The sequence below is a fragment of the Eublepharis macularius genome, chromosome 1 (genome assembly GCF_028583425.1).
Source record: "Eublepharis macularius isolate TG4126 chromosome 1, MPM_Emac_v1.0, whole genome shotgun sequence".
Taxonomy (NCBI): domain Eukaryota; kingdom Metazoa; phylum Chordata; class Lepidosauria; order Squamata; family Eublepharidae; genus Eublepharis; species Eublepharis macularius.
The window spans coordinates 252,809,247-252,837,016 of record NC_072790.1 but is presented as its reverse complement, the minus strand read 5'-3'; the positions used below and the strand labels follow the sequence as shown (position 1 = coordinate 252,837,016).

Sequence of the window (27,770 nt, the reverse complement as noted above, 5' to 3'; positions counted from 1 at the left end):
CTCGCAAGCCCAGCCCGGGAGCCACAAGGGCGCCAGCCCCGTGACAAGGAGAGGTTCCGTCTGGGACGAACCGCGCATGCGTCCCCTTCGCGGCCAAGCTAGCCCTGCGCTCTGCCGGCCTCCGTCCGTCCGCGGCCAGCCGTGCGCTTTTTTTTTAACTCCTTCCGAACAGGCACTTTAGTAGACACCTCGGAACCGGCGCCATTGACTTCCACGGACTCTGAGGCGGGGAAGGGGTCCTTCGCCTCCTCCCAGAGGGGGTGGAGAAAAAAAAATCCCCACAACTTTCTGTGGGAGGAAGGAATTGTTCGGGGCGCCTCTGGGGAGGGGAAGATTTTTTTTTTTGAGGGAAGGGGGTCCCTTTCCTTCGGCGAAGGCCCCTCAGGCAGCGCCCTGGGCAGCCCCGAGGCTGGGGCCTGCAGCGACCAGAGCGCGGCGGCGGCGGCGGCGGTGGCGAGAGCCGAGCCCGGGCCAGGGCGGAAGGGAGAGGGCAGCCGGCCGGCCGCCCCGGCCTCCCCTCCCCAGCCGCAGATGAGGTAAGGCCAGGCGAGCAGGCACTCCCACGGGCACCCCGGGGTCCTCCCGCCCCTCCCCGCAAAGCCCCCCCAATTGCCCCCACGCCCCATTGACTCCTGGGAGTTTATCCCCCCATTCCCTGGTTGCCAGCCTCCAGGCGGTGGCTGGAGATCTCCCGGAATTGCAGCTGATCTCCAGGCCGCAGAGATCATCTGGAGAAAAGGGCTGCTTTGGAAGGGGGAACTCCACGGGATTATACCCTGCTGAGGTCCCCAAATCCTGCCCTCTCCAGGCACCACACCTCCAAACCTCCAGGAATTTCCCAACCTGGAGCTGGCAACCCTATCCTAGACCCCTCCACTATTCCCAGCCCCCCGCCTTCCCTCGCTTCCTATTAACTCCCCCAGATTTCTTGCCCCTCTATTTGGGTATTGATTTAGTGGTGGGGGGGAGGGCGGTAGCTGTGAATTTCCTGCATTGTGCAGGGGGTAGGACTAGATGACCCTTAGAGGCACCCCCCGGCTCTGTTTCTATGTTTCCCTCCCCAACGAAGCAGCTTCCACCAGCCTCCTCTCCTATGATTTATCCTCTCAACAACCCTGCGAGGTAGCCTAGGCTGCGAGCATGTGACTGGCCCAAGGTAAGCTTCCATGGCTAAGCGGGGATCTGAACCCGAGTTTCCCGGATTCTCCTCTGACACTATTCTGGCTGTTGACTTATTTCTCCCTGTTCAGGTGCCTTCTCTAGGGCTTAGAAACCATCCTGCCCCATCTTGAAGGAGCTGGGCCAGCTTGGGCTCCCTCCTGCTGAGCTGTCATCCGGCTCTGCCCCGTAGATTCCCAGACCCCTTTCTCCCTCTCGCACCTTCTCCCTCTGGGCTTACTCTTTGTTATGACAGCGGCTGCCCACCTGTGCCAAGTCCCACCCTGTTCCTCTGTTGCCTTAGGGTAGCCAGTGCATGAAAACACATGAAGCCGCCTTCTCCTGAGTCAGCCCATTTGTCTGAGATCAGCCTTGTCTCCTGTCACTGGTTGTGAAAAGGGCTTTCCTGTCACCTACTGACTGAGCCTCTTTGAAGCTGAGGTTTTGGGGGTTGAACCCGGGGCCTCGTGCATGCAAAGGAGGTGCCCTGCCACTGACCCACGAGCCTTCCCAGGAGCTGAGAGGTCCGTGTTCAAATCCTCCCCCTGTCACAATGCTAACTGGGTGATCTCAGGTCAGTCATATTCTCTCGGCTGGACGTATTTCACAGGGCGTGGAACAAATGATGTATGATGCCCTTCGCTCCTTGAGGAAGGGCAAGATAAAAATGCAGTAGGTAAGAGTCTTTCCTCTCTAGCATGGATTCCATTTATTCTCCCTCTTTGTTTTTTGCCCAATGCTAAAATTTGTCAGTTTGAACTTACCATTGCCTCTTCCCTCCACGGGATCCTCATTTTCATTTCTGCCCTGTCAGAGTTTGGGCTTTTGTGGTTGTTGCTGTTCAATCTCCCCGCCTCCCTTGCTATCCTTTTGGGTAGCTTCCCCCCTCTCCCAATTATGCAATTCTCTCTTGCTGTCGGCTCTCCAAAGTCCTGGCTTGAGTATCTTTTCACCGTGTTTTGTGGGGCTTGGAGTGGAAAGGATGGATTTGGGTCAGTTTTATTTTGTTTGGCAGGGCATGTATGTGTTTGGGGATGACAAGTGCTTTTATTAGCTTTTTGGAAGGTGCCTTCTAAATAAGTACTCGTGCCAATTTGCTACTATGCTAGGTGCTGTACTTTTAAGACGATTGTAAATAGCCACACTCCTGGATGCAATTAAGGATTGTGTATCAGTGACTAGACAGAGGTTTCACTGTCCTCCCCCCCCTCTGCTTTGTTTGTTTAGGACACGATAAGTCCTTGGATGTAGTCTACTATATTACAAGTTTGTACCTTCTGGTCATATTTACCCATCTACCAAATATCTCTCCTTATCCATCTGCCAGATAGGTTTTTCTTCACCAGGAATTGGTTTTGTAGAATGTTTTTCCCCTGCCTGGTTTCTTCAGAGTTTCTCTCACTGCCCTAGGAGAGACCTGTTAGTAATACCTTTTTGCTTTATAAAGTGGAGAAAAACCAGATCTACCTGCTGCCGAGGAAGAAAATGAGGGGGTTTTGTGTAGCTCCTAGAGTTTGCATCTTCATACTGGTTGCGTGCATTGCTGTGCTGGCTGCACTTTTGCAAGTTAGTAAGCAGCACGTTAGAGGCCTGCTTTTCCGAGCTATAATTTAGTTTCCATCATTCCTCTCCTCCCTCTCTCCTGTGCAACTGTTGAGATGTTCTTTGAACTGAAAATGATGACGCAAACAGATGTGCCGAGCTGTGACATCTCTGTTCAAGGCAGATGTTGTATTACACCATGCTTTGAAATGTTCTGTCTCCCCCAGCGCTCGGAAGAGGGGCAGGGTTCCAGCCGCGCTCAAACTTTCTTCTTTGTGTGTGGCTCCAACTTCAAAGATGGTAGCCACCCAACAAAACAGTTTACAGTTTCCTTCCTCATTTGGAAACAGGCGTGGGGATTGAACCAGCCTTTCAACATGAAATGATGAACTGAGCCCTTAGAACACATACCAAATTTCTTCCTGTTGTCTCCCTGTTTTGTTAGCGTTGACCAGGCTAGTTAAATCAAGAAACTAAACATTTATCCTTTCTTCTCATCCTCTCTGCAGCTGTGCAGGATCTTCACTGGGAACCTCTTTGAGTCGGCATCTCTGAAGATGGCGAACTCGGTTGACTTTGTGGGCGTGCGTCTGAGCAGGGGCAAAGTGCCCGGTTGGATGGAAGAGCAACAGGTAGGTGGTGCACCAGCCCTCATCTGCAGGGCCCTCTCTGGATAGACAGCAGCGGGGTGCTCTTGGTTATTTGTTGAACTGGTGCTTCTCAGTGTCTAGAAGAGACACAGAAAACCAACTTAATCAAGACCCTTTGCTGATTCCTCAGTTGACACGCTTGGACTGCTTTTTTCCTATGGATCCTATAACCTATTCTCCCTGTTCTCCATTTCCTTTGCCAGTCCCCCACCCCCAGCCAATAGTCACTTGCAAGTTTTGAGATCTTCAGAGATCAGGCAGGTGGTGACCCAGGCCTGAGTCTTTTCTGTGGAGGAAGGTTCTGGCAGGCCATTTGCATGAGAGCCAGTTTGGTGAAGTGGTTACGAGCACGGGACTCCAATTTGGAGAACCAGGTTCGATTTCCCACTCCTCCGCTTGAAGCCAGCTGAGTGACCTTGGGTCAGTCACAGCTCTCTCAGAGCTCTCTCAGCTCACAGGGTGCTTTGTTGTGGGGATAATAATGACATACTTTGTAAACTGCTGTAACAAGCTTTTGCCCGTGTCTGAAACCAAGCTTCCACTTAACCAAAAGAAAGATGTATCTTTTCTCTTGGAAAGCTTTCTGCAATTAGTTTTCAGACCTGTCAAACAGCTAAGTTCTTTGAACCACCTGTTTATCAGTACATCTATTTTATATAGGGTTCACTATTGCTTTGCAACTCTTTATCAAACACGCAAACACCTGTCTAGAGTTTATTTCACTTTATTGAAAATACACTCTAGTTTTTTAATGAAGCAAGGAATTAAAATATAAATGGTTATTAATATAAATCCTATAAAACAGAACACAGAAAGGCAATAAGAAATAAATTTGCTAATATTTCCTAATAAATACCAAGTTTAACATAATCAAAGTTTCTATGAAATGCACAGGTAAAGATAAATTCTCACCTAAATTCTCTCAAGAAATTTCTTCCATCAGAGCTCTGCCATTCTATCTGAATTTGCATTTTTATAAGTCATCATATACAAATATCTAAGAGCTTTTCACGTGATAACACAAACAAATGATAATTGGTCTGATGCTTCATTGAATATTCATAGTTTCTATTGTATAACCTTCCAATTAGTAAAAAATGATGTTATACTCAAACTTGCAAAACAAAACTATAAATCTCTGAGAAATGTCAGAAAAAGTTAAGTTGAGAGATCACTGTTGGTTGAATCTCTGATAGAGGAACATTAATCTCTATAGAGTCCACTATTTTAATTAACTGTCAAAAGATTAAAGCACACCTGTTAGAATTTCCTAACACTTAGGAAAAACACACAGATGGTTCATGCAAAGTTTGAAAGTTCATCTAGAATACAAGTGCTTGGCTTAGTATTGCTCAGTATTGATTATTGTCATGTGCTTTTATCTGTGTTGGTGCAACACCACTCTGTGTGACCATTAAGATGTCCTGAAGGGTGGTATATAAATCGAATGTTGCTGCTGCTGCTGTGTAATGTGGTGGCTGCTGGCTGCCTTGTGACAGGATCACACACCACTTAATGGAGGACGATGTTAGGCAGGGCTGCTAAATAGGACCTCCCCATCTTGAGGCAGTGTTGAGGGATGAACGAGAGGGAATGGCCCTTGTTGTCCTCTCCGGCATCTGGGTGGTGTGTAGCTGGCCTCTGACGGAAACAGGCTGCTGGGCTGGATCGGCCTCAATAAGGGCCTTTCAGCTTTGCTTTCATGGGATTCCCCCAGGATGTCAGAGGCAGTCGTGCCTAGAGATTGGGTTTGAGCCCCCCCCCCCCCTAATTAGCAGCTAGGATCTTAAATGCCCCCTCCCTTTCCCTTGGAATCAAGGATCTGCCATGAATTTGGCTTGTGGCTGCAGGCAAGCTGCTCTCCCCCTGCCTGCCTGCCTCCCTCCCTGTATTGCCAGCTGACCTCATAGGGTTGTGAGGATTATGGGGAGGGTGTGTCTGAGGCATGGGGAGTGGGGCTGCTTGACACGCAAAGGTCCTCGGTTCAGTCGGCAGCATAAAAGAGTCATGTCGTAGGTGACGTGGAAGACCTTTCTCCACCTGAGTCACAGCCCGTCTGAGTTGACAGTAACCGGCTTTGATAGAATATCGGCCTCATCCAGTGAGAGGCGGCTTTATGCGCTTGAACCTTTGAGAAAACTGCTTTAGAATTATTGCTGCTTTTCTTGTCCTGGATCCAGAGGAGTTAGCCGGGTTAGTCTGTGGTCGCAAAAGAGTAAGGAGTCCAGTAGCTCCTTTAAGACTAACCAACTTTACTGTAGCACTAGCAACAAAGCCTGTTGTAGCAAAAAATATAACGGGTTCTAGAAAGGGCAGGAGGGCCGGGCCAGCCGTCGCACCCTTCCCAGCGCCCCAATCTGGGGCAGGAGGAGGAGGACAGAGCGGCATGCCTGCCTCCGCGCCCCCCAGCCCCACCTTTGCAGCCTGGGGGGGGGAGATGAGTGAGGCATGCATGCCTCTGTGCCCCCCTTGCCCCGTACGCCCCCTCGCCCTCCCCATTGACGCTTCAAGTAGAGTTGCCAGGTCCAGATTGGGACATTCCTGGAGATCCGGGGGGGGGGGGGGTTTGGAGAGGGGAGGGACCTCAGGTGGGTATGATGCCATTGAGCCTACCTTCCAAGGCAGCCATTTTCTCCAGAGGGAACTGAGCTCTGTCTCCTGGAGATGAGTTGTAATTCTGGGAGATCTCCACCTACCATCTGAAGAATGGCACCTCTAGGATTTGGGGGGGGGGGGCAAAGCAGGCAAGCCCCCCCCACGATCATGGCTTTGTGGGGGAGGGCATGCGAGAGAGGCTTGCCCGCTGCTGCACGCCCCTAGGGTTGCCAGCCTCCAGGTAGTAGCTGGAAATCTGGAATTACAGCTGATCCCCAGGCCACGGAGATCAGTTGCTCTGGAGAAAAATGGCCCTTTCGGAGGGTGGACTCGATGGCATAATACGCTGCTGAGGCCCCCCCTCTCCCCCAGCCCCACCCTCTCCATGATCTGCCCCCCACGATCTCAGCTTTGGGGAGGGTGAGCAGGCACGCCAGGCTTGTCCATATCCGTGCACACACACGCCCCCCGCCAAGGATCATGGCTTTGGGGGGAGAGCAGGCTTGCCCACTTCTGCTCAACCTCCCCGCCTCCCAGGATTGCGGCTTGCGGGGGTGCAGGCAAGTAAGTCAGGCTTGCCCACCGCTGCTCAATCCCCCCTCGCCCCCCAGGATCACGGCTTATGAGAGGGAACAGGCAGGCAAGCGAGGCTTGCCTGCCACCATTTGACCCCCCCTCGCTTCCCAGGATTGCGGCTTGCAGGGGGGGCAGGCAGGCGAGCGAGGCTTGTCCGCCACCACTCGATCCCTCCCTCGCTCCCCAGGATCGCGGCTTGCGGAAGGGGGGAGAGCAGTCGAGCGAGGCTTGCCTGCTGCTGCTCCTCCTGTCCCTGCCCCCCGGCAGCAACGGTGCTGGATCTGGCCGCTGCGGGTGGGGAGCGCAGGGGCAATGCCATTTCCCTGACGGGCCTGTGTGCCCAGCAATGACTCGTTCCAGCCCTGTTGGCACCGGATCGGCCGCTGCTGATGGAGTGACTCCCCTCTTATCCCCTAGCGGCACAGTACCACACCTGTGCCCTGGGATAACCAGTGAGTCGTCTTGAAGACACTTGCTCAATTATGTAGTAAGGTAAGCTTTTGAGAACCACAGCTCTCTTCTTCAGATGCATCGTCAGATGCATCTGACGAAGAGAGTTGTGGATCTCGAAAGCTTATGCTACAATAAAGTTGGTTAGTCTTAAAAGGTGCTACTGGATTCTTTCCTTTTTTACTTTCTCGTCCTGGGCTTCGTTTAAGTCCCAGTGGGAGGGAATTCCTCTCCTCACCCCCATATCGGCTTTTGATTACAAAATGCTTGTTTGCACTTGGGTTTTTCGTGGGTCTGGGAGGGCTGTGCCTGTATTGCGTAGTGGGGAGCGCTCGAGCCAGATCTCTTCCCATTAGGAATGGCACCCCCCATTCCTAATTTAAAATATAGGTGTGCAGGTGGGCAGCTTTAGAGGTTGTGGGCTGAGGATGTGACCCTTGCACCCCTCACCCCGCTGGCTTGGATTCCGTGAATTACTCAATGCAAGGCTCTGCAGCAGGTGGGGACCCTTGATAAGGACCCACCTCCTGAAGTTCTCTTCTTGAAGATGTTTCTTAAGTATCCCAGGCCCCCTTGTGCTCCTTTAGATCAGGGAGAGTCGGGCTGCTTAGACGCATGTGGTGCGACAGGGGTGAACCAGGCTCCGCCTCCCGTGGGTTGCTCCAATGGAGACATTCATTCGGAAATAAACTCTGCCTTTCAATTAGCAGGGAAGTATTTAGTTTCAGACCCCGTGACCTGCCAGCAAATATTCCACAGGCTGTAAATCTCTTGTGCTCTGCTTTAACTGGAGGCAGAAGGCTGTTGAGTGAAAACTTTCCCTTTGGAGAAGTGGCGAATTCGGCTGCTGTGTGCATTTAATCTCCAAGTGGAGCAGCTGTGTGCCGAAGACAGCCTCACACTGGCAAACTGTATGTTCAGAGGTCCTGAAAGACTGGTTTGGCTCCGTTGCCGGCTGCTCTTTGGCGTTGCCCTCGCCTCCCCTCGAGTCCTCTGTGTGCAACGGCATCCGCTTGCCCTGCAGCTTAGTGTGACTTAACTGCTATGACCCTTCTCCTGAATCTCCCATTGTGGGCTCTGTTGGGCCTCCTGGTGGGGGGTGTGTGTTTGTGTGTATGTGCTTAGGAAGCTTTGCCAGGTGGGATCTCGGCCTCTTGTGTGCTTCGATCCGGAGGTCAGCCTTTGACACACACAGACACACAGACACACACAGACACACAGACACAGACACACACAGACACACACAGACACACACACACACACACACACCCCTTCTCTGGCTTGCGCCTGCCCTCCCAAGCCCATGTACTGCTTTCTTTGTTTCTCCTCGTCCTCTCCTCCTGCCCAGCTTCCCTTCTGTCTCTATTGGGCCCAAATGGCGTTCTTTCACGCACAAGTGCCTCTTTGGTCATACTTGGTGCCTGTACTTGTCCCTGTCTGCTTTGGGGTTCATTATTTGTTCCTTCTAGCAACCCCCCCCTTCCACATTTCCTTCCCCAGCACCACATTGCACCCCGTTCTCTGAAATTCCGCATTTGCTCAATTCAGCTTCCCATTATGGTGGAACAACACAGAAAAAAAAACCCTGTTAGTATGCATGGAGGATGCCCGTGTGAGTGATTGACTCCAGACTGAGATGGTGCTTTGACCGAAAGCTCAATCCAGTCCTTCATGGCCTCTGTTCTTCGCAGCCTGCCTTAATTCTCCCCGCCCTCCAAATCTGTGAAATAGGGACGGGGCTGCCTTGTGTACGTGGGCCAAGGGGCTTCGTGAGGGTTGGCATTTGTGCTGGCCACTGGCAGCAAAGCCAGGCAGCCCCCGAGAGGAGATACCGCTGGCCAGCCACGAGGACAAATCTGCTAGTCGCCAGAAGCAAACGGAGGTGGCTCTCAGCCTGCGCATTCTACCTGAAGAATCCTGCTTGAGGCTGGATTGAGGCCTGCTAGAATCTCCTCTGTAGAGGATGAGAAGTTCAGTGTTAAGAGAAAGGTTCATGGATGCCACATTCAGTTTGCTAAGGGTTATTGGTGAGTTTGTAACATTGCATTTAGAGACAACACAATTCCTAATACTTGTTTTTCCTAAGATGAGATCTTTTTTTAAAGCTACCAGATCCAAATCTTTGTTTCTGTTATGCGAAAGAGTTACAGAGCACAGTCTTTCAGGAGGTGGCAGCCCCCTGTGGCCCTTGCTGTGAGATGAGTGGTAAAGTGAACACTGATCCAGAGGAGTCAGCCGTGTTAGTCTGTAGTAGCAAAATAGAAAAGAGTCCCGTAGCACCTTTAAGGCTAACCAACTTTACTGTAGCATCTGACGAAGAGAGCTGTGGTTCTCAAAAGCTTATGCTACAGTAAAGTTGGTTAGTTTTAAAGGTGCTACTGGACTCTTTTCTAAAGTGAACACCGTCATTCCCTGGGTTGGGCAGGACTGAATACTGCTGCGCTTGGCATGTGGCCGGAGGCTGCCAGGGAAGGTCTCCTTGTATGACACAGCAAGGCTGGTTCCATTAACAGCAGACTCTCTGCGTCCTTCCGCTGGGGGAAGTACCGAGCAGCAGCCACATAGCGTTGGGAGTTGAGTACCCGGCACGTTTTGATCAGGTGGCCTGACTGAGCCTTTGTGCCCTTGCCCTGGTGGGGAGATCAACCCGTAGGCTGGAGCAGGGCAGGCAATACAAACGCCGCAAAAATCTTGGGGCAGGCACTTTCTCAATAAAAGTGGCTGCCGCGACCTGGATAGTCCAGGCAAGCCCAGTTCCGTCAGATCTTGCGAAGCTAAGCAGGGTCGACCTTGGTTAGTGATTGGATGGGAGACCTCCAGGGAAGACCAGGATTGCAGAGGCAGGCAATGGCAAGCCGCCTCCGTTAGTCTCGTGCACTGAATACTCAAACAAGAGTTGCCTTAAGTCAGGTGTGACTTGGCGGCACTCTCCACCCCCACCAGAGAGAGTGGAGAGAGAGAATTTTTCTCCGTGGGTGCCCCATGAAGTTCATGGGCAGTTGGTACAGGAGAGACAAAAGGAAATACTCCTTTACTACTGCTTTATTCAGTGAGTGATTAAAAAGTGGAATTTGCTGTCCGAAGATGTACTGATGGCTACAGGCGTAGGGAGATTCATGGAGGAGGGGGGGTCTGTCCGTTGCCGTGGTGACTGCAAGATGAACCTCTGCACTGAGAGGCACTCCGCTTCAGAATACCAGTGCTGGGGGGCAACCCCAGGAGAAGGCCTTGGCCCCACTGCCCTTTGGTCGTCTCTCTAGAGTAACTGGTTGATGACCGTGTGAGTCAGGACGCTGGACTGGGTGGACCGTGGGTCTGTTCCAGCAGGACTGCTCTTCCTGTCCGTGCGTTCCTTAAGATTTTCTCCCTGGGTTGAGCTGCTAGAAGGCTTGTCCTCGCTGCAGCTGCAGGCCGCTCGGGCCTTTCCTTAACGGCCCAAAAGCTGGGCCTGTTTCCATCTAGACAGTTTGTGGTAGCGTGGGATTTGAACCTGTGAAGCCCGGGCTGCAATCTCCCCCCCCTCTTCCCACTGGATCGCAATGGCTTGTGCCATGTGGACAGGTTAAAACAATTTAGGCCGTCTTGTCCAGTGCTGTCTGTCTAGGTCACCAGATGGGGGAACTCTGCAAAAATTGACTCTTTCTTTCCCTTTGAAGCTACGAATGGTGAAGGTGGTTCCAGTGTTAGGGTTCTTGACTTTTATTTGCAGGGGGGCTTTGCACAGATACATGTGGCCTGAGAGAACCTGAGACTGGAGCTGGGTTGTCGACGAGGATTCCTGTTTTGCCTTGAAAGCCTGGTCTCGCGGGCGGCTTGCTCATCTCCTTTTCTTCCCTTTTCTTCCAGCATTGAAAGATTACAGACCAGCCTTGGATATGAGTGATTCTACCCTAGACGTGCTGTCAGTGAATGACTTGGAAGAGACGTCCGTGGCAGCGCCAGCCCCGGGAAATGGAGGGACTCCGTCCCTTGGCGTCATCACGGAAGGTGTGGGTGAGCTGGCAGTCATTGATCCGGAGGTGGCCAAGAAAGCCTGCGAGGAGGTCCTGGAAAAGGTCAAGCAGAGGCACTGCGTCGCAATGGATGGGTCCATCAAGCTGAAGGATGGCGGCAGGGCAGTGGGCGGTCGCCGGCCTGGCCTGGCGTTGCCGAACGGCAACATGGGGGAGTGCTGCGAGATCAAGTGCTTGGACGATCCGCCGGACAAGATCCAGGAAGAGGACGAGCATCTGTTCAACACGGTGAAGAGCGCCCGGCGACGCCAGAAGAACAACTCGGCCAAGCAGTCGTGGCTACTGCGGCTTTTTGAGTCGAAGCTCTTTGACATCTCCATGGCCATTTCGTACCTCTACAACTCGAAGGAGCCCGGGGTGCAAGCCTACATCGGCAACCGGCTGTTCTACTTCCGCAACGAGGACGTGGACTTCTACCTGCCTCAGCTGCTGAATATGTACATCCACATGGACGAGGACGTCGGGGATGCCATCAAGCCCTACATTGTCCACCGGTGCCGTCAGAGCATCAACTTTTCTCTCCAGTGCGCCCTGCTCTTGGGAGCGTACTCCTCGGACATGCACATCTCCACCCAGCGCCACTCCCGCGGGACCAAGCTGCGCAAGCTCATCCTCTCTGACGAGCTCAAGCCGGCGCATCGGAAGAGAGAACTGCCGTCTCTGAGCCCGGCGCCCGACACGGGACTCTCGCCTTCCAAAAGGACTCACCAGAGATCCAAGTCGGACGCCACCGTCAGCGTCAGCCTCAGCAGCAACTTGAAGCGGACTGCCAGTAACCCCAAAGTCGAGAATGACGACGAGGTAATGCGGGCGGGTGGTGAGGATCGGGGTAGCTTCCGTGTCTGAACGGAGGCCGTGGGTTCCTGCAGCGAGGTTGCCCCTACATTTCTACGTTGTGAGCTGTCCCACCCCTTTGCCATGGGGCTCACCCATGCATTCTTGTGGCAGATCGGGCAGGGCCTGGCGGAGCCGAAAGGGGGGAAATACTGTGGCAAAGGAGCTGGCAGGGCAGTCATTGGTCGGGGGGCCTCCACTCCCTCCTGCGTGGTTGGTTGCGGTGCTGTCTCTGCAGCCTCCTGCGCTGAACTCCCACGGGAGGGGCTGGAAAGGGAACCTCTGAAAGGGAAAAGCAGCTTATTTTACCTTCTGAACGTTGACAGTACTGGAGAAGTTGTGTGCTAAGTTAGCCGTAACCTGTGTAGACTGGCTGATACCATTGACGTGCTGTGAGTTGGGGATGCTCGTGCTCTTGTAGTATTTATGGAAGCGTTCCTCCTTGCTCAGCGTTACCAGGCAGTGGGGGAAAACTGGGAGATGCTTTGGTGGAGTTATTTTTTTTTCTTGGATCTGGGTTCGATCCTTTGGATCCGATCTACCAGCTGCAGCACTTTCCCCTGATGTTCCGTGCCGCTGCAGAAAGCTCCTTGCACTGGGAGAAAAGCCACCCCGGTAGCAGAACAGACCTGTGGCGTCCTTCCCCCAATCCTTTCCAAAGTGTGTGGGTTTGCCTTGCATTTTCATGTCGCTGCTCTCAACTGCCTGTCTCCGCATTGGTGTCTTACGCAGTTTCCCGTGTCTCAAGAGGTCAAGAATCCATTCGTTGCTGAAACCAAGCGGATCTTGGTTGGGCGGAATATGAGCCTGCTGCAGATGTAACACTACCCTGGGTGAAGAGTTCTTCTTTACCTCTGCCTCTTAGTGACCCTGGTTCTGAAAAATGGTTTCAGCCCCCTCAGTCCATTGGATGTGAGACTGTTAGTGGGTCATATGTTGTGCCCTGCGCTGGGTAAGCAACTGATCCTGTGACACGCCCCCCCCCTTCCCCAGGCAGCCGTAGCGCCACACTGATCTGTGATGGAAACGAAGGGAAAATATCCAAAGGTTGCTTTCCTTCAAATGGAAATGCTGCGTTGGGCCAATGAACAGTCTAAGATGGCTGATGTTGCAAAGCGGGTGGATCCCGCAGATCCGTTTGGCTGACGGCTGCACTTTCTCCGATGGTGCAAGAGGCTGTTCAGAGGTGGAAGGAGCCTTCCGTGACACAAGGGGCTCTTCCTCCATTGCATCAGGGGGCAGCTCCTTTCATGGGCAGGAAGCACTGCCATTAGGAGGATGGATCCCAGGGATCCAACGAAACGTTCTCTGGGCTTTTGTTTGATGCTGTTAGGCCTGCGCTTGGTTTGTTGGCCAGACAGACCCTCCCTTCGCACTGTTGGTTTCAGCACCAGCCAGTTTAAAGGTGTACCTTTCCATTTCTCTCCTTGAGCTCTGCCTGCTTTGGAACATCAGCTGATGGTCTGAGGGGAAGGCTGGGTGAAATTTCAGCGTTGTCGAAACAGCGGATGAATATTTCATGCCTTTGGAGAGCTCTCCTTCCCCCTGCACGCTCGATTTGCATCTTGAGTGAAGTTGCAGCATGTTCTTGGGAATACGGTTCAATCCTGGCATGTTCTGGGCAGGGGGAGGGTCTGCCTCCCCCTTCAGGAAACCCAGATGCAGTTAAAGGGCAGATTTCCCTGCCGTCCATGGCAAGACGAGAGAACTCCGAAGTGTCTACTCTCAGTGCTTAGGTATTAACTCAGGGGGGCATCCATGGGGGGCTGCCCTATTTATCCTTCAAGCAACCCGGCAGCTAGGCTAGCTGGAGTGCAGATGACCAGCGTGCTTCGGTGCTGAGGTGGGCAAGGGTTCTTAGGCATTTATTTTAGCGGCATCAGTGAGCACACATCTGTGTTATCAGGAGTCTGTGAAATCGGTCAGGGCCCTTTGCTACCTGACCCTTTTAACTGGAGGGGCCAGGGATTGAACCCGGGGCTGGCTGCACGCAGAGCGGGTGGTCTGCCACTGAGCCACAGCTCCTCACCCCCAGTCATGGGCGATCGTCTGGTTTACAAAGCAGAAAATAACAGGCCTCTGCTGGGAGGAGCTGACACTCTAGGCGAGCCTTTTGACCTAGCTCTCTCCCTGATCCAGCGTGCTTTCAGCTACACCGTCTATTTCTCTGGGTCCTCCTGGCAAGCCGAGAATTGTTGGCAGCCCTTAAAGCCAGTTCCCATGCCAGTCTTCCAGCTGGCGGCGAGCAGAGAAAATGCTGGCTTTGCAGTTGGGCCAAAGAGCCTTTGTGGCTGCCCCAGTTAATTGTTTCTCAGAGAACAACAGGATGATACAAAGCTGGCCTCTCCAAGGCCTCCGGCCGGCCGGGGCTAGCACAGCTGGTTGCCGATGGGAAACTGGAGCCTCTCGCCTCTAATTTATGCAGAGCTGCGCTGAGTCAAGTTTCTCTTGGCCCTCTTTGACTCTTCTGGATCGGAGATTGGAAACATTTTTGGGAATGTGCAAAAGAGCTGTGGCTGTCCAGGCCCTTTGAAAATGCCATTTTCTCACCTCCTAAACTGTGCATTTGAAGAAGAAAAACCCGCCTCAGTCGGCATTGGCAGCAGACTTTGTTCGCTAGAATCCTAGGGTTGGAAGGGGCCTCCAGAGTCATCTAGTCCAACCCTCTGCACAATGCAGGAAATTCACAACTACCTCCCCTCCCCACACCCCCAAAGACCCCTGCCCTGTGGCCAAAAGATGGCACAATACCTCCAGGATCCCTAACCAAACTGCCCTGGGGGAAATTGCTTCCTGGCCCCCAAGGTGGCGATCGGCATTACCCTGGGCATGTAAGAAGGGGCCGTGAGAACTAAGCGCCGACGCAGCCCTTCCTGCCCTCCCTCTCACGATCTGCCCCAGTTCACAGAAACAGCATTGCTGTCAGGTGGCCATCTGGCCTCTGCTTAAAAACCTCCAAAGAAGGAGAGCCCACCACCTCCCGAGGAAGCCTGTTCCACTCAGGGACCCCTCTCTCTGTCAGGAAGTTCTTCCTAATTTTTAGCTGAAAACCCTTTTGATTTAATTTCAACCATTTGGTTCTGGTCTGAAACCAACTCCGCACCATCCTCTATATGGCAGCCCTTCAAGCACTAGAGTGACTTCCTCTTGCACAGGCCTCAGGAAGCTGCCCGGAGCAGGCGTCCTCTGCCCCGATTGCTCGAAATCCAGGCCGAGTTCTTCCTGCATTCTGATGCCTCCGAGAGCAGAACTCGTTCTTGGGCTCTGTGATTCTGCTCGTCCCGGCTTTCATGTAGAAGTAAGCTCCTAGCCCTTGCGGCTGCCGTGTTGAGCCTCCGGATCCGCAGGGTGATCTGAAAAGCCAGGCAAGAGAGGAGCAGTGGGTTGGAGCGCTGGTCTCGGGTCTAGAAGTCCTGCAATCAGACCTCTCTCATTGGAGCATCTGGTTGTGGGCCTGCCAAATCTAACTTCCAGGGTGGTGTTGAGGATTGAAAGGGGGAAAGAGAACTATGGGCTTGCGTTCTGTGCATCTGTTCCACCAAGCTTGGTAATTCCTTCCACCCCCAGCAGACGAAGCCTTCCCCAGGTGCAAAAGGCCAGAGGAGAGCCAGCCCCACAGTCGGTGGATCACATTTGCAGGCTCCAGCCCTGAGTCAGCCTGGAGCTTGGATGGACGAGCGTAACGGAAACAGCATGGCGGAGCTGGGTTCCCAACAACGGAGGATGCTTCGTTGCTTTATGTAGCACGGTGTTCATCTCCCTCCCCCTTGGCTGAATAATTTTTAACGGCTCTGTGCATATTTAGAATATTGGGGCTTGGCGGTCTCCCCAACTTTCCCTCCTTCCGCCAGAGCTGGGTGGTGTTTAGACACTGGAACGCTGAAATATATTGCCGCCATCCGCCCACCCCCCTACACACACACACACACATGGCCAGGTTGCGGAATTTGGGTGTGCTGGTGCAGAATTCAGGTTTTGTGTGGTACCCGTGTAAGTACTGCTCATGCTTTTGATAACCCATAACTTACTCCCTTATTTTTATTTTTTTCTATCAAGTTCTTCACAAATCTCCTTCCCACATGTCGTAAATAAAGAGTGAGTCCTGTGCTGAAATGCCGCGCAGCTTCATGTGCATAATGTGTTCCTTGGCGGGTCGGGCGGGCAGCCTTCAGTGTGCAAAACTCTGGGCTGCTGAGTCTCCCTGAACTGTGGCCCCATCCTCTTTCGGATCCTGGCGCATGAGGGGCCTTTGCCTGCTTGCCTCTCTTGTGAGCATCCGTGGGCGGGGGGGGGGGGCTCTGCCTGCAATGGGAAGTGGGGCGATGAGGCAGGGGGGCATTCTGGCCTCAGTTCCCCTCAGTTTCTTTCCGTTCCCTCGTCACCACCAAGACTGCTTCGGGGCCCTTCACGGCCGCTACCGTAAACCAACCCTGGGATGGGGCTGGAATTCTCGTTTCGTGAGCGAGGGTGTCGCTCTTTAGCCTGGGCTGTTTGGGGGAATCCCGGGAAGACCGCACTCCCTTGGGACTTCAGTTGCTTGCGGCTTGTACATTTTTAGCTGTTGAAGAAATTTCTCTGTCCTGCTGTTAGGAGCCTAACAGTGCTCCCAGTGTGTCTGGGGAGGGGTGGGGGGGGCGTGTTGTTGCTAGCCAAGCAGAGGGCCTAGATCGGGCTTCAACCTTCAGCACAGGGGATTTTTTCCAGCCTCTCTCCAATATTTCTCTACCTGTTCAAAAGTAGTTTGTTCAGTGTCTTACTCTTTAACCCCAAGGACGGCAGTGATTAAAAAAATGGGGGGGAGGGGGGAGGCCCAAGATCCCCCTTCCTAAAAAGGTGTGTTTGTACCTTTTCAGGTGCATACTTTCTAAAACCGGTTTTCCTTGGGGCAGAAGGTCCTGCCGGGAGCTGTTGCTGGCTGCATGTGACGAAAACCTGTCCGGCAAAGCTTGCAAGCAGGCCGCCTTTGTGCAGAGTGCGTCCCTGTACCCCTTGGCCCATTTCTGTCCCCATGGCAGCAGCTTGAGAGAGTAAATCGAAAGAGGCTTCAGCGGGGGGGGGGGGAAGCTCTCTGTGCCCGGCTGACTCAGGGAATGACTCAAAGGCGATGGGGGTGGCGGCGGCTTCGTTGCCGCAGTTTCCTGTTGGATTTAGAAACCAGGTGAAATCTGGAAGATGAGTTGGCGAAACTGCTCCATGTTGGAGGGCAGGGCTGGGTCGCCTCCTGCTCCCTTTAAGAAAGCTTCATTTCGGGCTTGCGGCAGGCAGCCCTACGGCAAACCACAGGCAGCTGTTCTGCGCTCTTCTGCCCCGCCTTCCCCCAAGAGAGTGAAGACCCAGAGCCTCTACGGTTGCCCCCCACTGCAGAATGGGAGCTCAGTCTCTTGGGGCCGGCTGGTCTGCATGCTGAGGGGTTTTTTTTGGGGGGGGGACAGATAATGGGCCTAGGGTTTCTTTTGAGATCCAGTTTTTAACATTTCTGTAATGGATCAGACAGCTGCTACTTTCCTTTCGGCCTCCCAGTTAAGGGAGAGGTGGAATCCAGCCATTCTTGTCCTTTTCGCAATTTAGCCAGACTTGCTCTCTGTGCCTTGCCTTGCCCATTTTTGCTTCTCTTTGCAATAAACCCAGGGTGGCTTGTCTCTCGGTCCCACCGTCTGGCCCCCTCCCTTTGCATTTTTGCACAGACTTCAGTGTGCATCCGAGAGAGAGCGAGACGGGGCCGACAGACCTCTGTGCTGGCCAGAAGCAAGCGGTGGGGAGTCGCTTCGTTGGCAGTGCCTCCCTCTGCACCTTGAGAGCGTCATCAGTAGCCCGTTAAGCATAACTGAGCAAAAGTGGGACGAAGTCCACCGAGCCTCCCCTTCAGCTACCGCCATGCCTCCCCCCCCCCCCGGTGCCTTTCCTCAGTCTGCTTTCCCCCTCTTTCCTTTGCTGAGCCACAAGGAGTCAGATTCCGTATGCAGGGCTAACGCGGCTGACGGCCTGCTTTTGGTCGGTGATGGCGACACACAAGATGCTACGCTCAGTTGTGGTCTGTGTTGCGGAATGACGGGATGGCCCCACAGCCAGCTCTCTTTCATGCTGGGCTTCTCTGCGTCAATCCCAGACTTCGTTGTCTTGGCCGCTGCTTTTGGCCTTAAGGGAGGCCAGAAAGAAGCATCTGCGCTCGCCTGGGTTACTGGTACACGGTTCCCTTGCTGGGAAGAGAGCAAGAGCGTGTGGCTCCCTGGCGTGCCCCTTGCCAAGGGTGTTGGTGTGGGAGAGACAGAGCTGGCCACCGCCTCGCCCGGCTCTGGGGAACCTCCCGCCTGTTCCGGGGGTGTTTGCTTCAGAGACCTTCCCTGTGGATTATGGCAGAGTGTGGGCGCTCTGGTTTCCTCCTCGTGCGCCTCTTATTTCAGATATTCAACAGTCAGCCCTGCCTTTGTTTGCGTGAGGAGTGCAATCCAGACGTGCGTGAGGAGGTGCAGGGACTGGCTGCCGGCATCGTTGGACAGGTTGTGCACGGAGCCGGTGGGACGTAGCATGATGAACTAGGGTCTGGGCACCCTGGGTTTGATCCCTCACTCTGCCATAAAAGCTTACTGGGTGACCTTGGGCCTAACCTACCTTCAAGGGTCGTTGTGAAAAGAAATACAGGAGAGGAGAATGATGTACACAGCTTTGGGTGCCCATTGGAAAGAAAGGCGGGGTATGGATTAAGGATTGTAGCATGTCGCGAGACTTCCTGCTGCTTAAGCAGCCCCCCTTTTGTGTCCGCCTTTTGCCAAGGAGGTGCAGTCTAGAAATATTTCAAATAATCTTTATTCCGCTTTTGAGGTGTGCTCTCTCGTTTTTGAAGAAGGAACACAATGATAATCTGATCCTAGAGGCGGGAAACAGGATTTTAAATCCTTAGGAGGGAACCTGCAGATCTGTTCCGCCCCGGGCAGGGCTTCCTGTGCTGAGGAGGACCCCCGCCCCGCAGACTGGATCGCTCGACTCCAGACCCCCAGGACTGAATGCAGGAAGCAATCTCGGGACGCGGCAGTGGAACCAGCAACCTCTGTCTGGCCCGCCACCCCTGCGGGCCTCGTGCAGCCTCTGCCTGCTGATTCCTGCTGTGCCCTTTCCGTAGAGCGGCTGGTGCAGTGGGGAAGGTTTGAGCTGCTGCCGGTCAGTCGTGGGAGGGGCCGTCACGCCTGGCTCTCCTGAGAGATCCGCCTGGGCCTTGGCAGTTGCCGCCTGGCCAAGAGCGATCAGCTTTGCAGGAGCCTTCCGATCCCGCTTTCGTCTTCTGGGGGAGCCTGGTGGTGAGGCTATGCCGAGATTTCTCTGCCGGTCTTTGCCCTATTATTTTTGCTGCTAGTTTGGTTCAGTGTTATTGCTTTGAACCGCTTTGAGCAATTATTTGGAGAAGTAGGGTATACCTCTCTTTAATAAAGTAATTCCAAGTGCTCACGTTGACCTTTTTAAAGCTCTGTGGTCTTTGGCCCGGATACCTCTGGGCTGGTTGCTTCTTCATAAGTGTGCCACTCTGCTCTGGTTTTTAAGCCTTGCTCCCATGTGCTAAAATGCAGTAGGGGGCTACAAGATGCCCGGACTTGCCCCCTCCCCCCCTCGAATCCTGAACTTTGAAAGAAAAGTGGCATATAAATCTTTTCAACCGAGTACCAAGGTGGAGAGAAGCCCTGGAGCTGGTGGGGGGGGGGGGGCGGGTTCCATCGGCAGACCACTCCCGATGGTGCCCGCTTGCGAGGAACCAGTTAGACCATCCAGTCCTTCACATTTGCTGTTGTGGTTGTCGGGCTGCCTGCCTGCACATGTGTAGATCTGCCACGTGTGGCCAAAGAGGAAACATCCGCGAAACTTCCCTGCCCGGCGGCTGTTTGTGTTTCTCCCAAGCAGCCAGGACATGCCGCTGGTCGGGCTTCCCTGGCGTGTCTGCTTCTGAGAAATGATTCTGTGGCGGGGGAAGAGGGGGTGCCGGAGAGCTTGTGCCGCCTCTCCAAGGGCCGGTTCCTCAGAGGCGGAGCGTGACCTGCCCGCTGCACTGCCCGGCCTGGTTTTTCCCAGGTGCAGCTTCCCTTGCCGCTTGAGAAGAAGCTTCAGGCGCCGCCCGGGTGTTGCAAGAAGAGGTGATGATGTAATGGGCTTGCAAGGAGGACTTGTCAAGGGGCTCTTTCACAACACGGGAGAGGAGGAAGTTGCAGGAAGAGAAGCCTCTGAAGCCCTCTTGCCACCCACGGGGGGGGGCGGGCTGGGGGGGCGCTATTCCTGGCACACTGCTGGATCGTTTGCATTCTTTAAGTGACAGCTGGTTTCGCCCGTCTGGAGGGTACATGGGGGGGGGAGGGGGTGATGTGCTGGCCGCCCAAATGCAAAGTGGCCTGGCTGTCATGGTTTCCCCCCAGGAACTGTGTGATGACGCTGCAGATTCTTTGGAGCCTGCACTTTCCAAGGAAGACTTTTGGAAAGCAATGGACGCTGTCCCCCACCCCCCCACCCGCAAAGGAAGGGGGCTGCCGGCGCTGTTGAGCTTGTGAGCAGCTAAATGGATGGCTGAGGGCCGGGCTGCCTGGGACCCTCTCCCACGTTTGCAGCCATCTTGCGTCTTAGAGCCAAACTACAAGTGACGCCTGACACAGGTTGGACACTTGTCAGCTTCCCTCAAGTCTTGATGGGAAATGTAGGCATCCTGGTCTTGCAGCTGTAATGGAGAGCCAAGCTGTAAAACCAGGACGCCGCCTACATTTCCCATCAGAACTTGAGGGAAGCTGACAAGTGTCCAACCTGTGTAAGGCGTCACTTGTAGTTTGGCTCTTAGTCATTGTGTGGTGTGATTATCTGTGGGGTGCAATGGGTGAGGCCTGAGGAAAGGAGCCCCCTTTTCGGCGGCCGAGGAGCTTGGGGGCTGCACCAGATCCAGGCTGTTCACGTAGCCTGTCTTCTTGCTGCCCTGAGAGAAGAGAAACCATCGTCTTTGTTTCATTTTATTTATGCCGTTTATGGGCCGCCTTTCTCACTGAGACTCAAGGCGGATGACACAGTGTGAGAGTAGCACAGTCAGTATCCAGGACAATTTCATAAACAATGCCGTAGGGTAAATAAACGCAAGTTTGCAAAGACACGGCATTAGCAAGAATCCAATCCAGAGTTGAAGAAATGCTGAAACAGAACATGAGCAATTCTAGGGCTGACACAGGGGCACATATTTAAAGCGACAGAGAGTACGTAAGGCAACATAGTGGTGAAGTCTATGGTCTCTAACAGAGCATCTGAGACCCCCCCCCACACACAATACAAAGGCCTTTTTGAATAATTCGGTTTTGCACCCTTTCCCGAAAGCCAGGAGAGTGGGGGCTCTCTTGACCACCTAAGGCAGGCCGTGCCACAGGGCAGGGGCTACCATGAAGAAAGCCTGCACCGTTGATTTTGCCCATGTGCAGCCTGGCACCTGCAGAACACCCGTATTCAGATGAGCGAAGCTGCTGTGGAGGAACATGGCGGGGAGGCGGTCCCACAGGTCACCCAGTGCGCTTCTCATATCAGAGCATGGACGTGGACCTGGGTCTCCCAGATCATAGCCTGATGCTAATGACGACTCCTTGGCCCAAGCGATGTTTCCCGGGCCTGTCAGTCAAGGGCTTCCCAGCTGTTTGTTGGCTTTGAGTCCAGTGGCACCTTAGAGGTCTCCAGCTGCCGCCAGACTCAAATCCTTTTCTGCTGTAGACCAACACGGCTGCCTGCCTGAAACCAGCTTTTTGTTCTAAATGAAAACGAGGAATTGGGTTCTACTAACTGCAGCACTTGCCTCCGGCACAGAGACCTTTCTGCTTCCCAGCTGTGTCCCTGGGAGGTTGCTTTTGCCAGAAGAGGGCCCTGCTGTCCGTGGGGCAGTTCCACGGGATCCTTCCTGCCCTCTTGGTTCTGTAGGTCCAGAGGGGTTAGCTGTGTTAGTCTGTAGTCGCAAAATAGTAAAGAGTCCAGTAGCACCTTTAAGACTAACCAACTTTACTGTAGCATTAGCTTTCGAGAACCGCAGCTCTCTTTGTCAGATGCATCGACAGCTTTCGAGAACTACGGCTCTCTTGTTCAGATGCATGGATGCTTGGTTTTGTAGACAGTATGGAGAGGGTCATGTTGTGTCCACTGGTGGAAGGGCAGGTGTTTGGTGCTCTGCGTGGCTCCCCCTTTGGCAGCGTTTTCCGGCCACTCTCCCTTCCGCCATCTCTTTCTGCTCCCACTTCTGCCTCTTGCCATCAAACTGCCCCAATCATGAAATGTAAATTTGTGTTACGTAGTCAGCCCCCAAATTCACTATCACAAGACATGGGGGGGGGGAGTGCTTAGCTCAGTTTATGTAAAAGAGCAGGTGAATTTCTCGATCAGTCAAAAGCCTTTCGCTTCCTGGAGGAATGGAGCTTCCATGTACAGGGGCAGGGTTTTTGAATACCCAGAGACCAAGATCCCCTCTAGATAGCTGCTTTGGCGAACAGTTTGCTTGCTCTGAGCTTCTGGGCTCCTACTGCAGCACCTGGAATAGGGTGCTGATGTGACCTGGGGGAAGAGTCCTGCCGTTTCCCAGAAGTGCTTGAAGCGTGTTAAGCAGGTGTGGCGCTCCATGGACGAGGGAGGGGGGCTAGTCTAAAAAGCTGGTTTTAAACTCTTGCTTTTTCTCTCCCCACTTTTCCTTCCTTCTCCCCTCCCTCCCTCCCTCCTTCCTCCCTTAAAAAAAAAACAACCCAACCCACATCCCCAACCTCTCATCCATTTCCCAGGAGCTCTCCTCGAGTACGGAAAGTCTTGATAGATCCTTTTGCTCCGTAAGTGGCCATTTATAACAGTTTTGGTTTCCCCCAGCTGGGCTGCCTGCCGCCTCTTTTGTGATTTATTTTTCCATCCGCTCTCTTCTTCAGCAGCATTTCCTCTGTTTCCTCATAAGCCGCCACTTTGCTCAGCCTCTGGTCGGTCCCTCCGGCTGCGGTGCAGATTTCTCTCCCCACCGACAGGCCAGCCTTGCACAGTCTTTTGGGCTGAGCCCAGAACGCCCTCCACTCGGCCTGCTCACACACCGCATGCGTGCCGCACCCTTTTGAGTTGCAGGTGGGGAGGGGGCGTCTGTGCATGCCACTCTGAGCAAGCCCCTGCCCCCAGGCTTGCAGTGCAGAAAGTCCCTGGGGCTTTTGGATGGAAAGGTGTGAACTCTTCTGGACTGTCTGGTCTGCCGTGCACAAGGTGGTCTCCGATAGAAGTCCCAATAACAGAGCAATGAAGCAGTTGCAGTGAGGGGGGCTTCGGTGCCCCAGGTCCACTCTGGCAACAGCTAGGCTTCCCCTCAGCACAAAGAGCTTCCCCTGAAGGAAGGAATCCAGCCCCTTGTTTTAAGCAGCCATTCTATAGAAGTAATTAGCAGCCCGCTTTTTTTAAAAAACCCAAACTTTTATAAGCCTTTTTGTGGTTCCACATCTGCAAACACGCTAAACAAAAATAGTAACTAACGGTACTGGTTTGTTAGAGAAAAAAGCCCCTCTCCACCAAAATACGCAGCCGTGTTCGTCAGTCCAGTCCAGATGTCAAGCAGAGTCGTGTGCAAGCTCTAGAGTCCCCCAGCACTCCTTATCAGGCTGCCTATTTAGACCAGAAAAGACATTTCCGGGCATGATGGGAAGCCCCACATCTGCAGTTTGTAGCGTCTGAAAAAGGAGTCAAATGGCAGGCTTTGGTTTGAGGGTGCAGTGCAGTGTTCAGGGTGCACGAAGGGCTGTATTTTTCAGGGGGAAAGCGGCTCCTTTTTAAAAAACCTTCTCTGTTGCATCTTGAACTGTGTTCTGCATCCAGCGGCCTATCATCTAAACAAGTCCGTCAAACCTCCTGGTCTCCTTTTCAAGAAGGCTGTAGGTTTTATTCTTTTTTATCATGCTCCGCAATATTGATACCAAGTGATACCAAGTGTCCAGATAGAGGAAGAGTTCTGTTGCATTTGAAAGCTTGCTCGCAACTTCATAACTGTTTGGTCACAATAAAAAGACAGGTGACAGGAACGCTAATAATCTGTGGCACAGTGAAGGAATGCAAGAAGGATAGAAACTTCCTCCTCTGCTCTTTCCCAGTTCACAGCAGTTCCTGGTCACCTGGAAAAGATCTGTGCTCTCTGCAGGTGACTAGGTGAATGGCGGGTTTTCAAGCCTGGTTTTAGAGGCTTGGGAGAAGGGGCTTGTGCTGATGGGCACGCCTGCTTTTCCAGAGGAAATGTTGAAAGGCTGGCTCCTGATTTGCTGCTCCTTGACAATGTGCACCTCGTATCTCTTTGTTTCAACACACCCAACATTCCTTGTGTACGTCTTCCCTCCTCGTCCCCCCCCCCCTCCCCATCCCAGCTAGAAAATGCCCGAGTTTAATCAGCGTCTCTACATTATGCAAGGCCAGCTCATTGCATGGAAAGAAAGACCATTAGCCAAGCTTTCTCTGAGTATCAAACTTGGATTTTTGTGGCGGCCCCTGTAGACGGATGTCTCCTCTTCGAAGTCTGGAATGCACCGTCTCTCCCCACCCAAAGTAGCATATAAAGCATTCTTTCCTTTCCAGAACACCCATTCCAGGACCATCAAATGTAAAAAAAAAAAAAATCACAGCCACATTTTTAATGCAGGAATATTTCGCTCTCAAGAGCTTTGGTTGGAAGCAGAGTTGGGCGGGAGGGGTGGATATAGGCTGTTCTTCTCCATGGTCACCGGGGAAGGTCATAGAATTCTAGCTGTTTAGGTTGGGCATTTTACCAGTCAAATATTGGTCAAAGATCCAGAGGAGTTAGCCGTGTTAGTCTGTAGTCGCAAAATAGTAGAGAGTCCAGTAGCACCTTTAAGTCTAACCAACTTTATTGTAGCATAAGCTTTCGAAAACCACAGCTCTCATCTGACGAAGAGAGCTGTGGTTCTTGAAAGCTTAAGCTACAATAAAATTGGTTAGTCTTCAAGGTGCTACTGGACTCTCTACTAATATTGGTCAAGTATTACTTTACTAGGACAGTGGAAAGAGATATGTCAGTTCTCAACAGGTTTGTTTTTATGCTCATACAAAACAGATCAGTTAATCGCTGAAGTGAAATGTGTTAGGAAATACATTTCTATAAAGCAATGCTAACTTTCAACAGTATTGGGCAGGTTTGTGTCAATTTGAACAGGTCTTTGGTTTGGTATTTATCTTGGACCACCAGGGTCCGTTTGCAGCTTCCCAATGTGTACAAAGCAAGCAAGCCAAGGGACCATCTACAAAGAACCAGAAGTTGTTTTTGAAAGGCAGTGACGCCAAGTGGGCAGCAGACTGGATCATCCTGTTTGGCAAGGCTGGCGTCTGACCAAACAGGGGGAGGCTTCGCCCCAGTGGTAGCAAGTGGCCCTTCCAGCCGTTGCTGACAAACCACACCGGAAGAAAATTAAAAGCGGAAGCTGCCACTTACGCTGGGCTGTTTGTGGGTTCCCAGGCTGTGTGACTGGACAGACAGGCGGTCAGTTGACTGGCAAGAGAACCACAACAGAGCTGTTACAATTTGTTCATTGATATTTGAAAAACAAAATCCTGCTTGCTGTCTTTTCCAAGCCACCGCCAGAGATGACAGGACTTTATATTCAGGACGACCTGCCGCATTTTGCTCATCCAGTGCAGACCTGGTTGCAGAAAGCAGCGACCCAAGAATTCCCGTGCAACTTGTATTTATTTATTTTTTTAAAGACATACCCAAGTTTCCTGGATTGTGCAGGGGGTCGGACCAAATGACCCTAGAGGTCCCTTCCAACCCTATGATTCTAGTTTGTAAGGCCACAAAGTTAGGTTTTAAATGGATATTTCCATTAGGATTTCCACTGATCAACTCCCTGAGTTAGGAGAAAGAGAGCAAGCAACGCTTGTTTGCTTTTTCAGCATCCTTAAGGCAGCAAAGTCCTGCTTTTCTTCAAGCAAAGCTTGGAGTGCAGTAAATGTCCTGCGTGGACACAGCCTCATCTCCAGATGTGGGAGAGTGAGGGGCTGCCTTGGAGAGAGCAGGTGGCAGCAGAAGCCGCTGGACTCTGAGCGGGTGATCCAGGTGGCTGATTTTCTTTCCATCTTCATTCCTGTCAATGATCAAAGAGGAAATGCTGTGGTCTGCGTTTTTCGCCCCTTTTAAAGAACCAAACCAATCTTAATCTGGAAGATCTGTGTGCTTGGTGGGAATTTGCAGTTGCTTCCCCCTGCCCCATCCCTTCCCCCCAAATATAAACTGAAATTGGTTTTTTCCCCCCCTTTCCGTTGAAATTTTGCTCTCGCCAATCAGTCCTTGTTTCGCAGGCATTTTGTTTCTGTTTCTGCCTTCCTCTCTGATGGATAATTGCAGTCCATAATCAATCCCCAAAATCACTCTGTCGAAACCCGCTCTGCTCCTTCTGTGCGGTGGAAAGGGGGCGGGCAGGGCAGGGCATCTGCGGGCACTTACCAGTCCCTTGGTGGCTTTCTTCGAGCTGCATGCCAAGCAAGGCTGGACCCTGCCCTGATTATCTTGAGGGCAGGAGCGGCCAAGGTGATGAGGGTTTGGGGCTGGGGTGTTGGTGGGGTTTTAGCCAAAGTCAATACAGAAGAAGTGGAGCGGGGGGCGGGGGAGAGGCGTCCAGCTTTCTAGAGCGGCCGCCTGGCTTTTGCAAGGCCCTTTGGCTGTGTGTGTTCTGGAACCAGCCTGGGACACGACCCTGAAACGGAAGGATAAGAGAGAAGGCCCAGCGTCTTCCGGGCTGACAGTGATGCGGGGCTGGGGGCTGCACAGAAGCTCCCCGGTTTGCTCCCCAGCAGCCTCCGCAGTTACAAGGATGGGGTGCTGCATAAGGCCTTCCTCTGCCCGAGAGCCTCAGACAAGAATGACCTTGATGGCCCAAGGGTCTGGCCCGGGAGAAGGCGGCTCGCTGTCCTCGGCTTCTCCAGTGACATTCCACCTGTGCTCCAGGAAACCTGGCTGTGAGGGGAGGAGCTGATGGAGCCCACCTTCTCCTGCGGTGCTGTGTGGGTGTGCGGTGGAGCAGCCTCGCAGGCCAGGCAAGTCACGGCCCAGAATCCCCTGCTGTGCAGGGGGCTCCAGGCCAGGCCGGCCGTGGCTTCTCTGCAGAAACGTCACTGGGTTTTACCTGCCTCGCAGGACCCTTCTGGAAGTCTGTAGGGCAGCTGTGAAACAGGATTTTCGCCTGATCTGGGTCAAGTGTTTGGGGGTGTGACTGCTTAAAGTGAATGGAAATAAAAGGAGGAGGAGGAGGAGCTTAAGATCTACATTAGGAGAGATGGGCCTGTGAGCAGGGGGTAGATCCGGGGTGTGTGTGTGTGGTGTGTGTGTGTGTGTCTCGATACAGGCCTTGAGGAGGAAGGGACGGCGAGAGGGAGCCAGGCCCCGGCAGAGGCAAGAAGGTCTGCAGGAGGAGGAGGAGGAGGAGGAGGAGGAGAAGATGGCCTACCTCCCCCCGGGCCCTTGAGGCACTCCGGGGCCCACGGGAACCGGGACTGAGCCATTGGATTCTGGCATCCCAGCTCTGCCCCAGTATGGCTTTTTAAAAAAGAGTACAAATCAGCACTCTACTGGTTCAACTCCCTCTACTGCCATGAGCTCAGTAGGTGGCCTGGGGTAAGCCCCTCCTCTCGGCCCCAGCTCCCCAGCTGCATTGTGGGGATAATAACATCACTAACTTGTCCACCGCTCTGTGTGAGGCACTAATCTGTCTAGAAGAGCGGTATATAAGTGAAATTATTATCATCATCTCGGGCAGAGGGTGTCCTGGAGTGCCCGCCTGTGTTCTCTAAGGGGGCTTCGTCACAGCCCTCCCTGGCGATCACGATGCCCCTTTGGTAAGTGTCAAAAAGTGGGGCAGGATCAGGGAAGCCTGGAGTGGATCCTCGGAAGCAGGGTGCCCTTCCTTAGCAACTGGGGCGTTGTTCCTTTGCTGCGAGGGCACAAACGTGG

At 53.1% G+C, this 27,770-nt stretch overlaps 1 protein-coding gene across 2 annotated transcripts in view; it reads left to right on the top strand.

The window, feature by feature from the left end:
• Positions 1–287: 287 nt before the first annotated feature.
• Positions 288–27,770, top strand: part of PI4KB (phosphatidylinositol 4-kinase beta) — a 45,618-nt gene continuing 18,135 nt past the window's right edge. Inside the window, exons 1-4 of one of the 2 annotated variants that reach the window (XM_054998634.1) lie at positions 288–536; positions 3,210–3,332; positions 10,818–11,785; positions 22,579–22,623. In XM_054998634.1, the coding sequence (XP_054854609.1) occupies positions 10,847–11,785; positions 22,579–22,623 (984 nt within the window). In that variant the 5' untranslated portion in view covers positions 288–536; positions 3,210–3,332; positions 10,818–10,846. The remainder of the gene's footprint in view (positions 537–3,209; positions 3,333–10,817; positions 11,786–22,578; positions 22,624–27,770) is intronic. The other variant, XM_054998641.1, reaches the window with a different exon arrangement.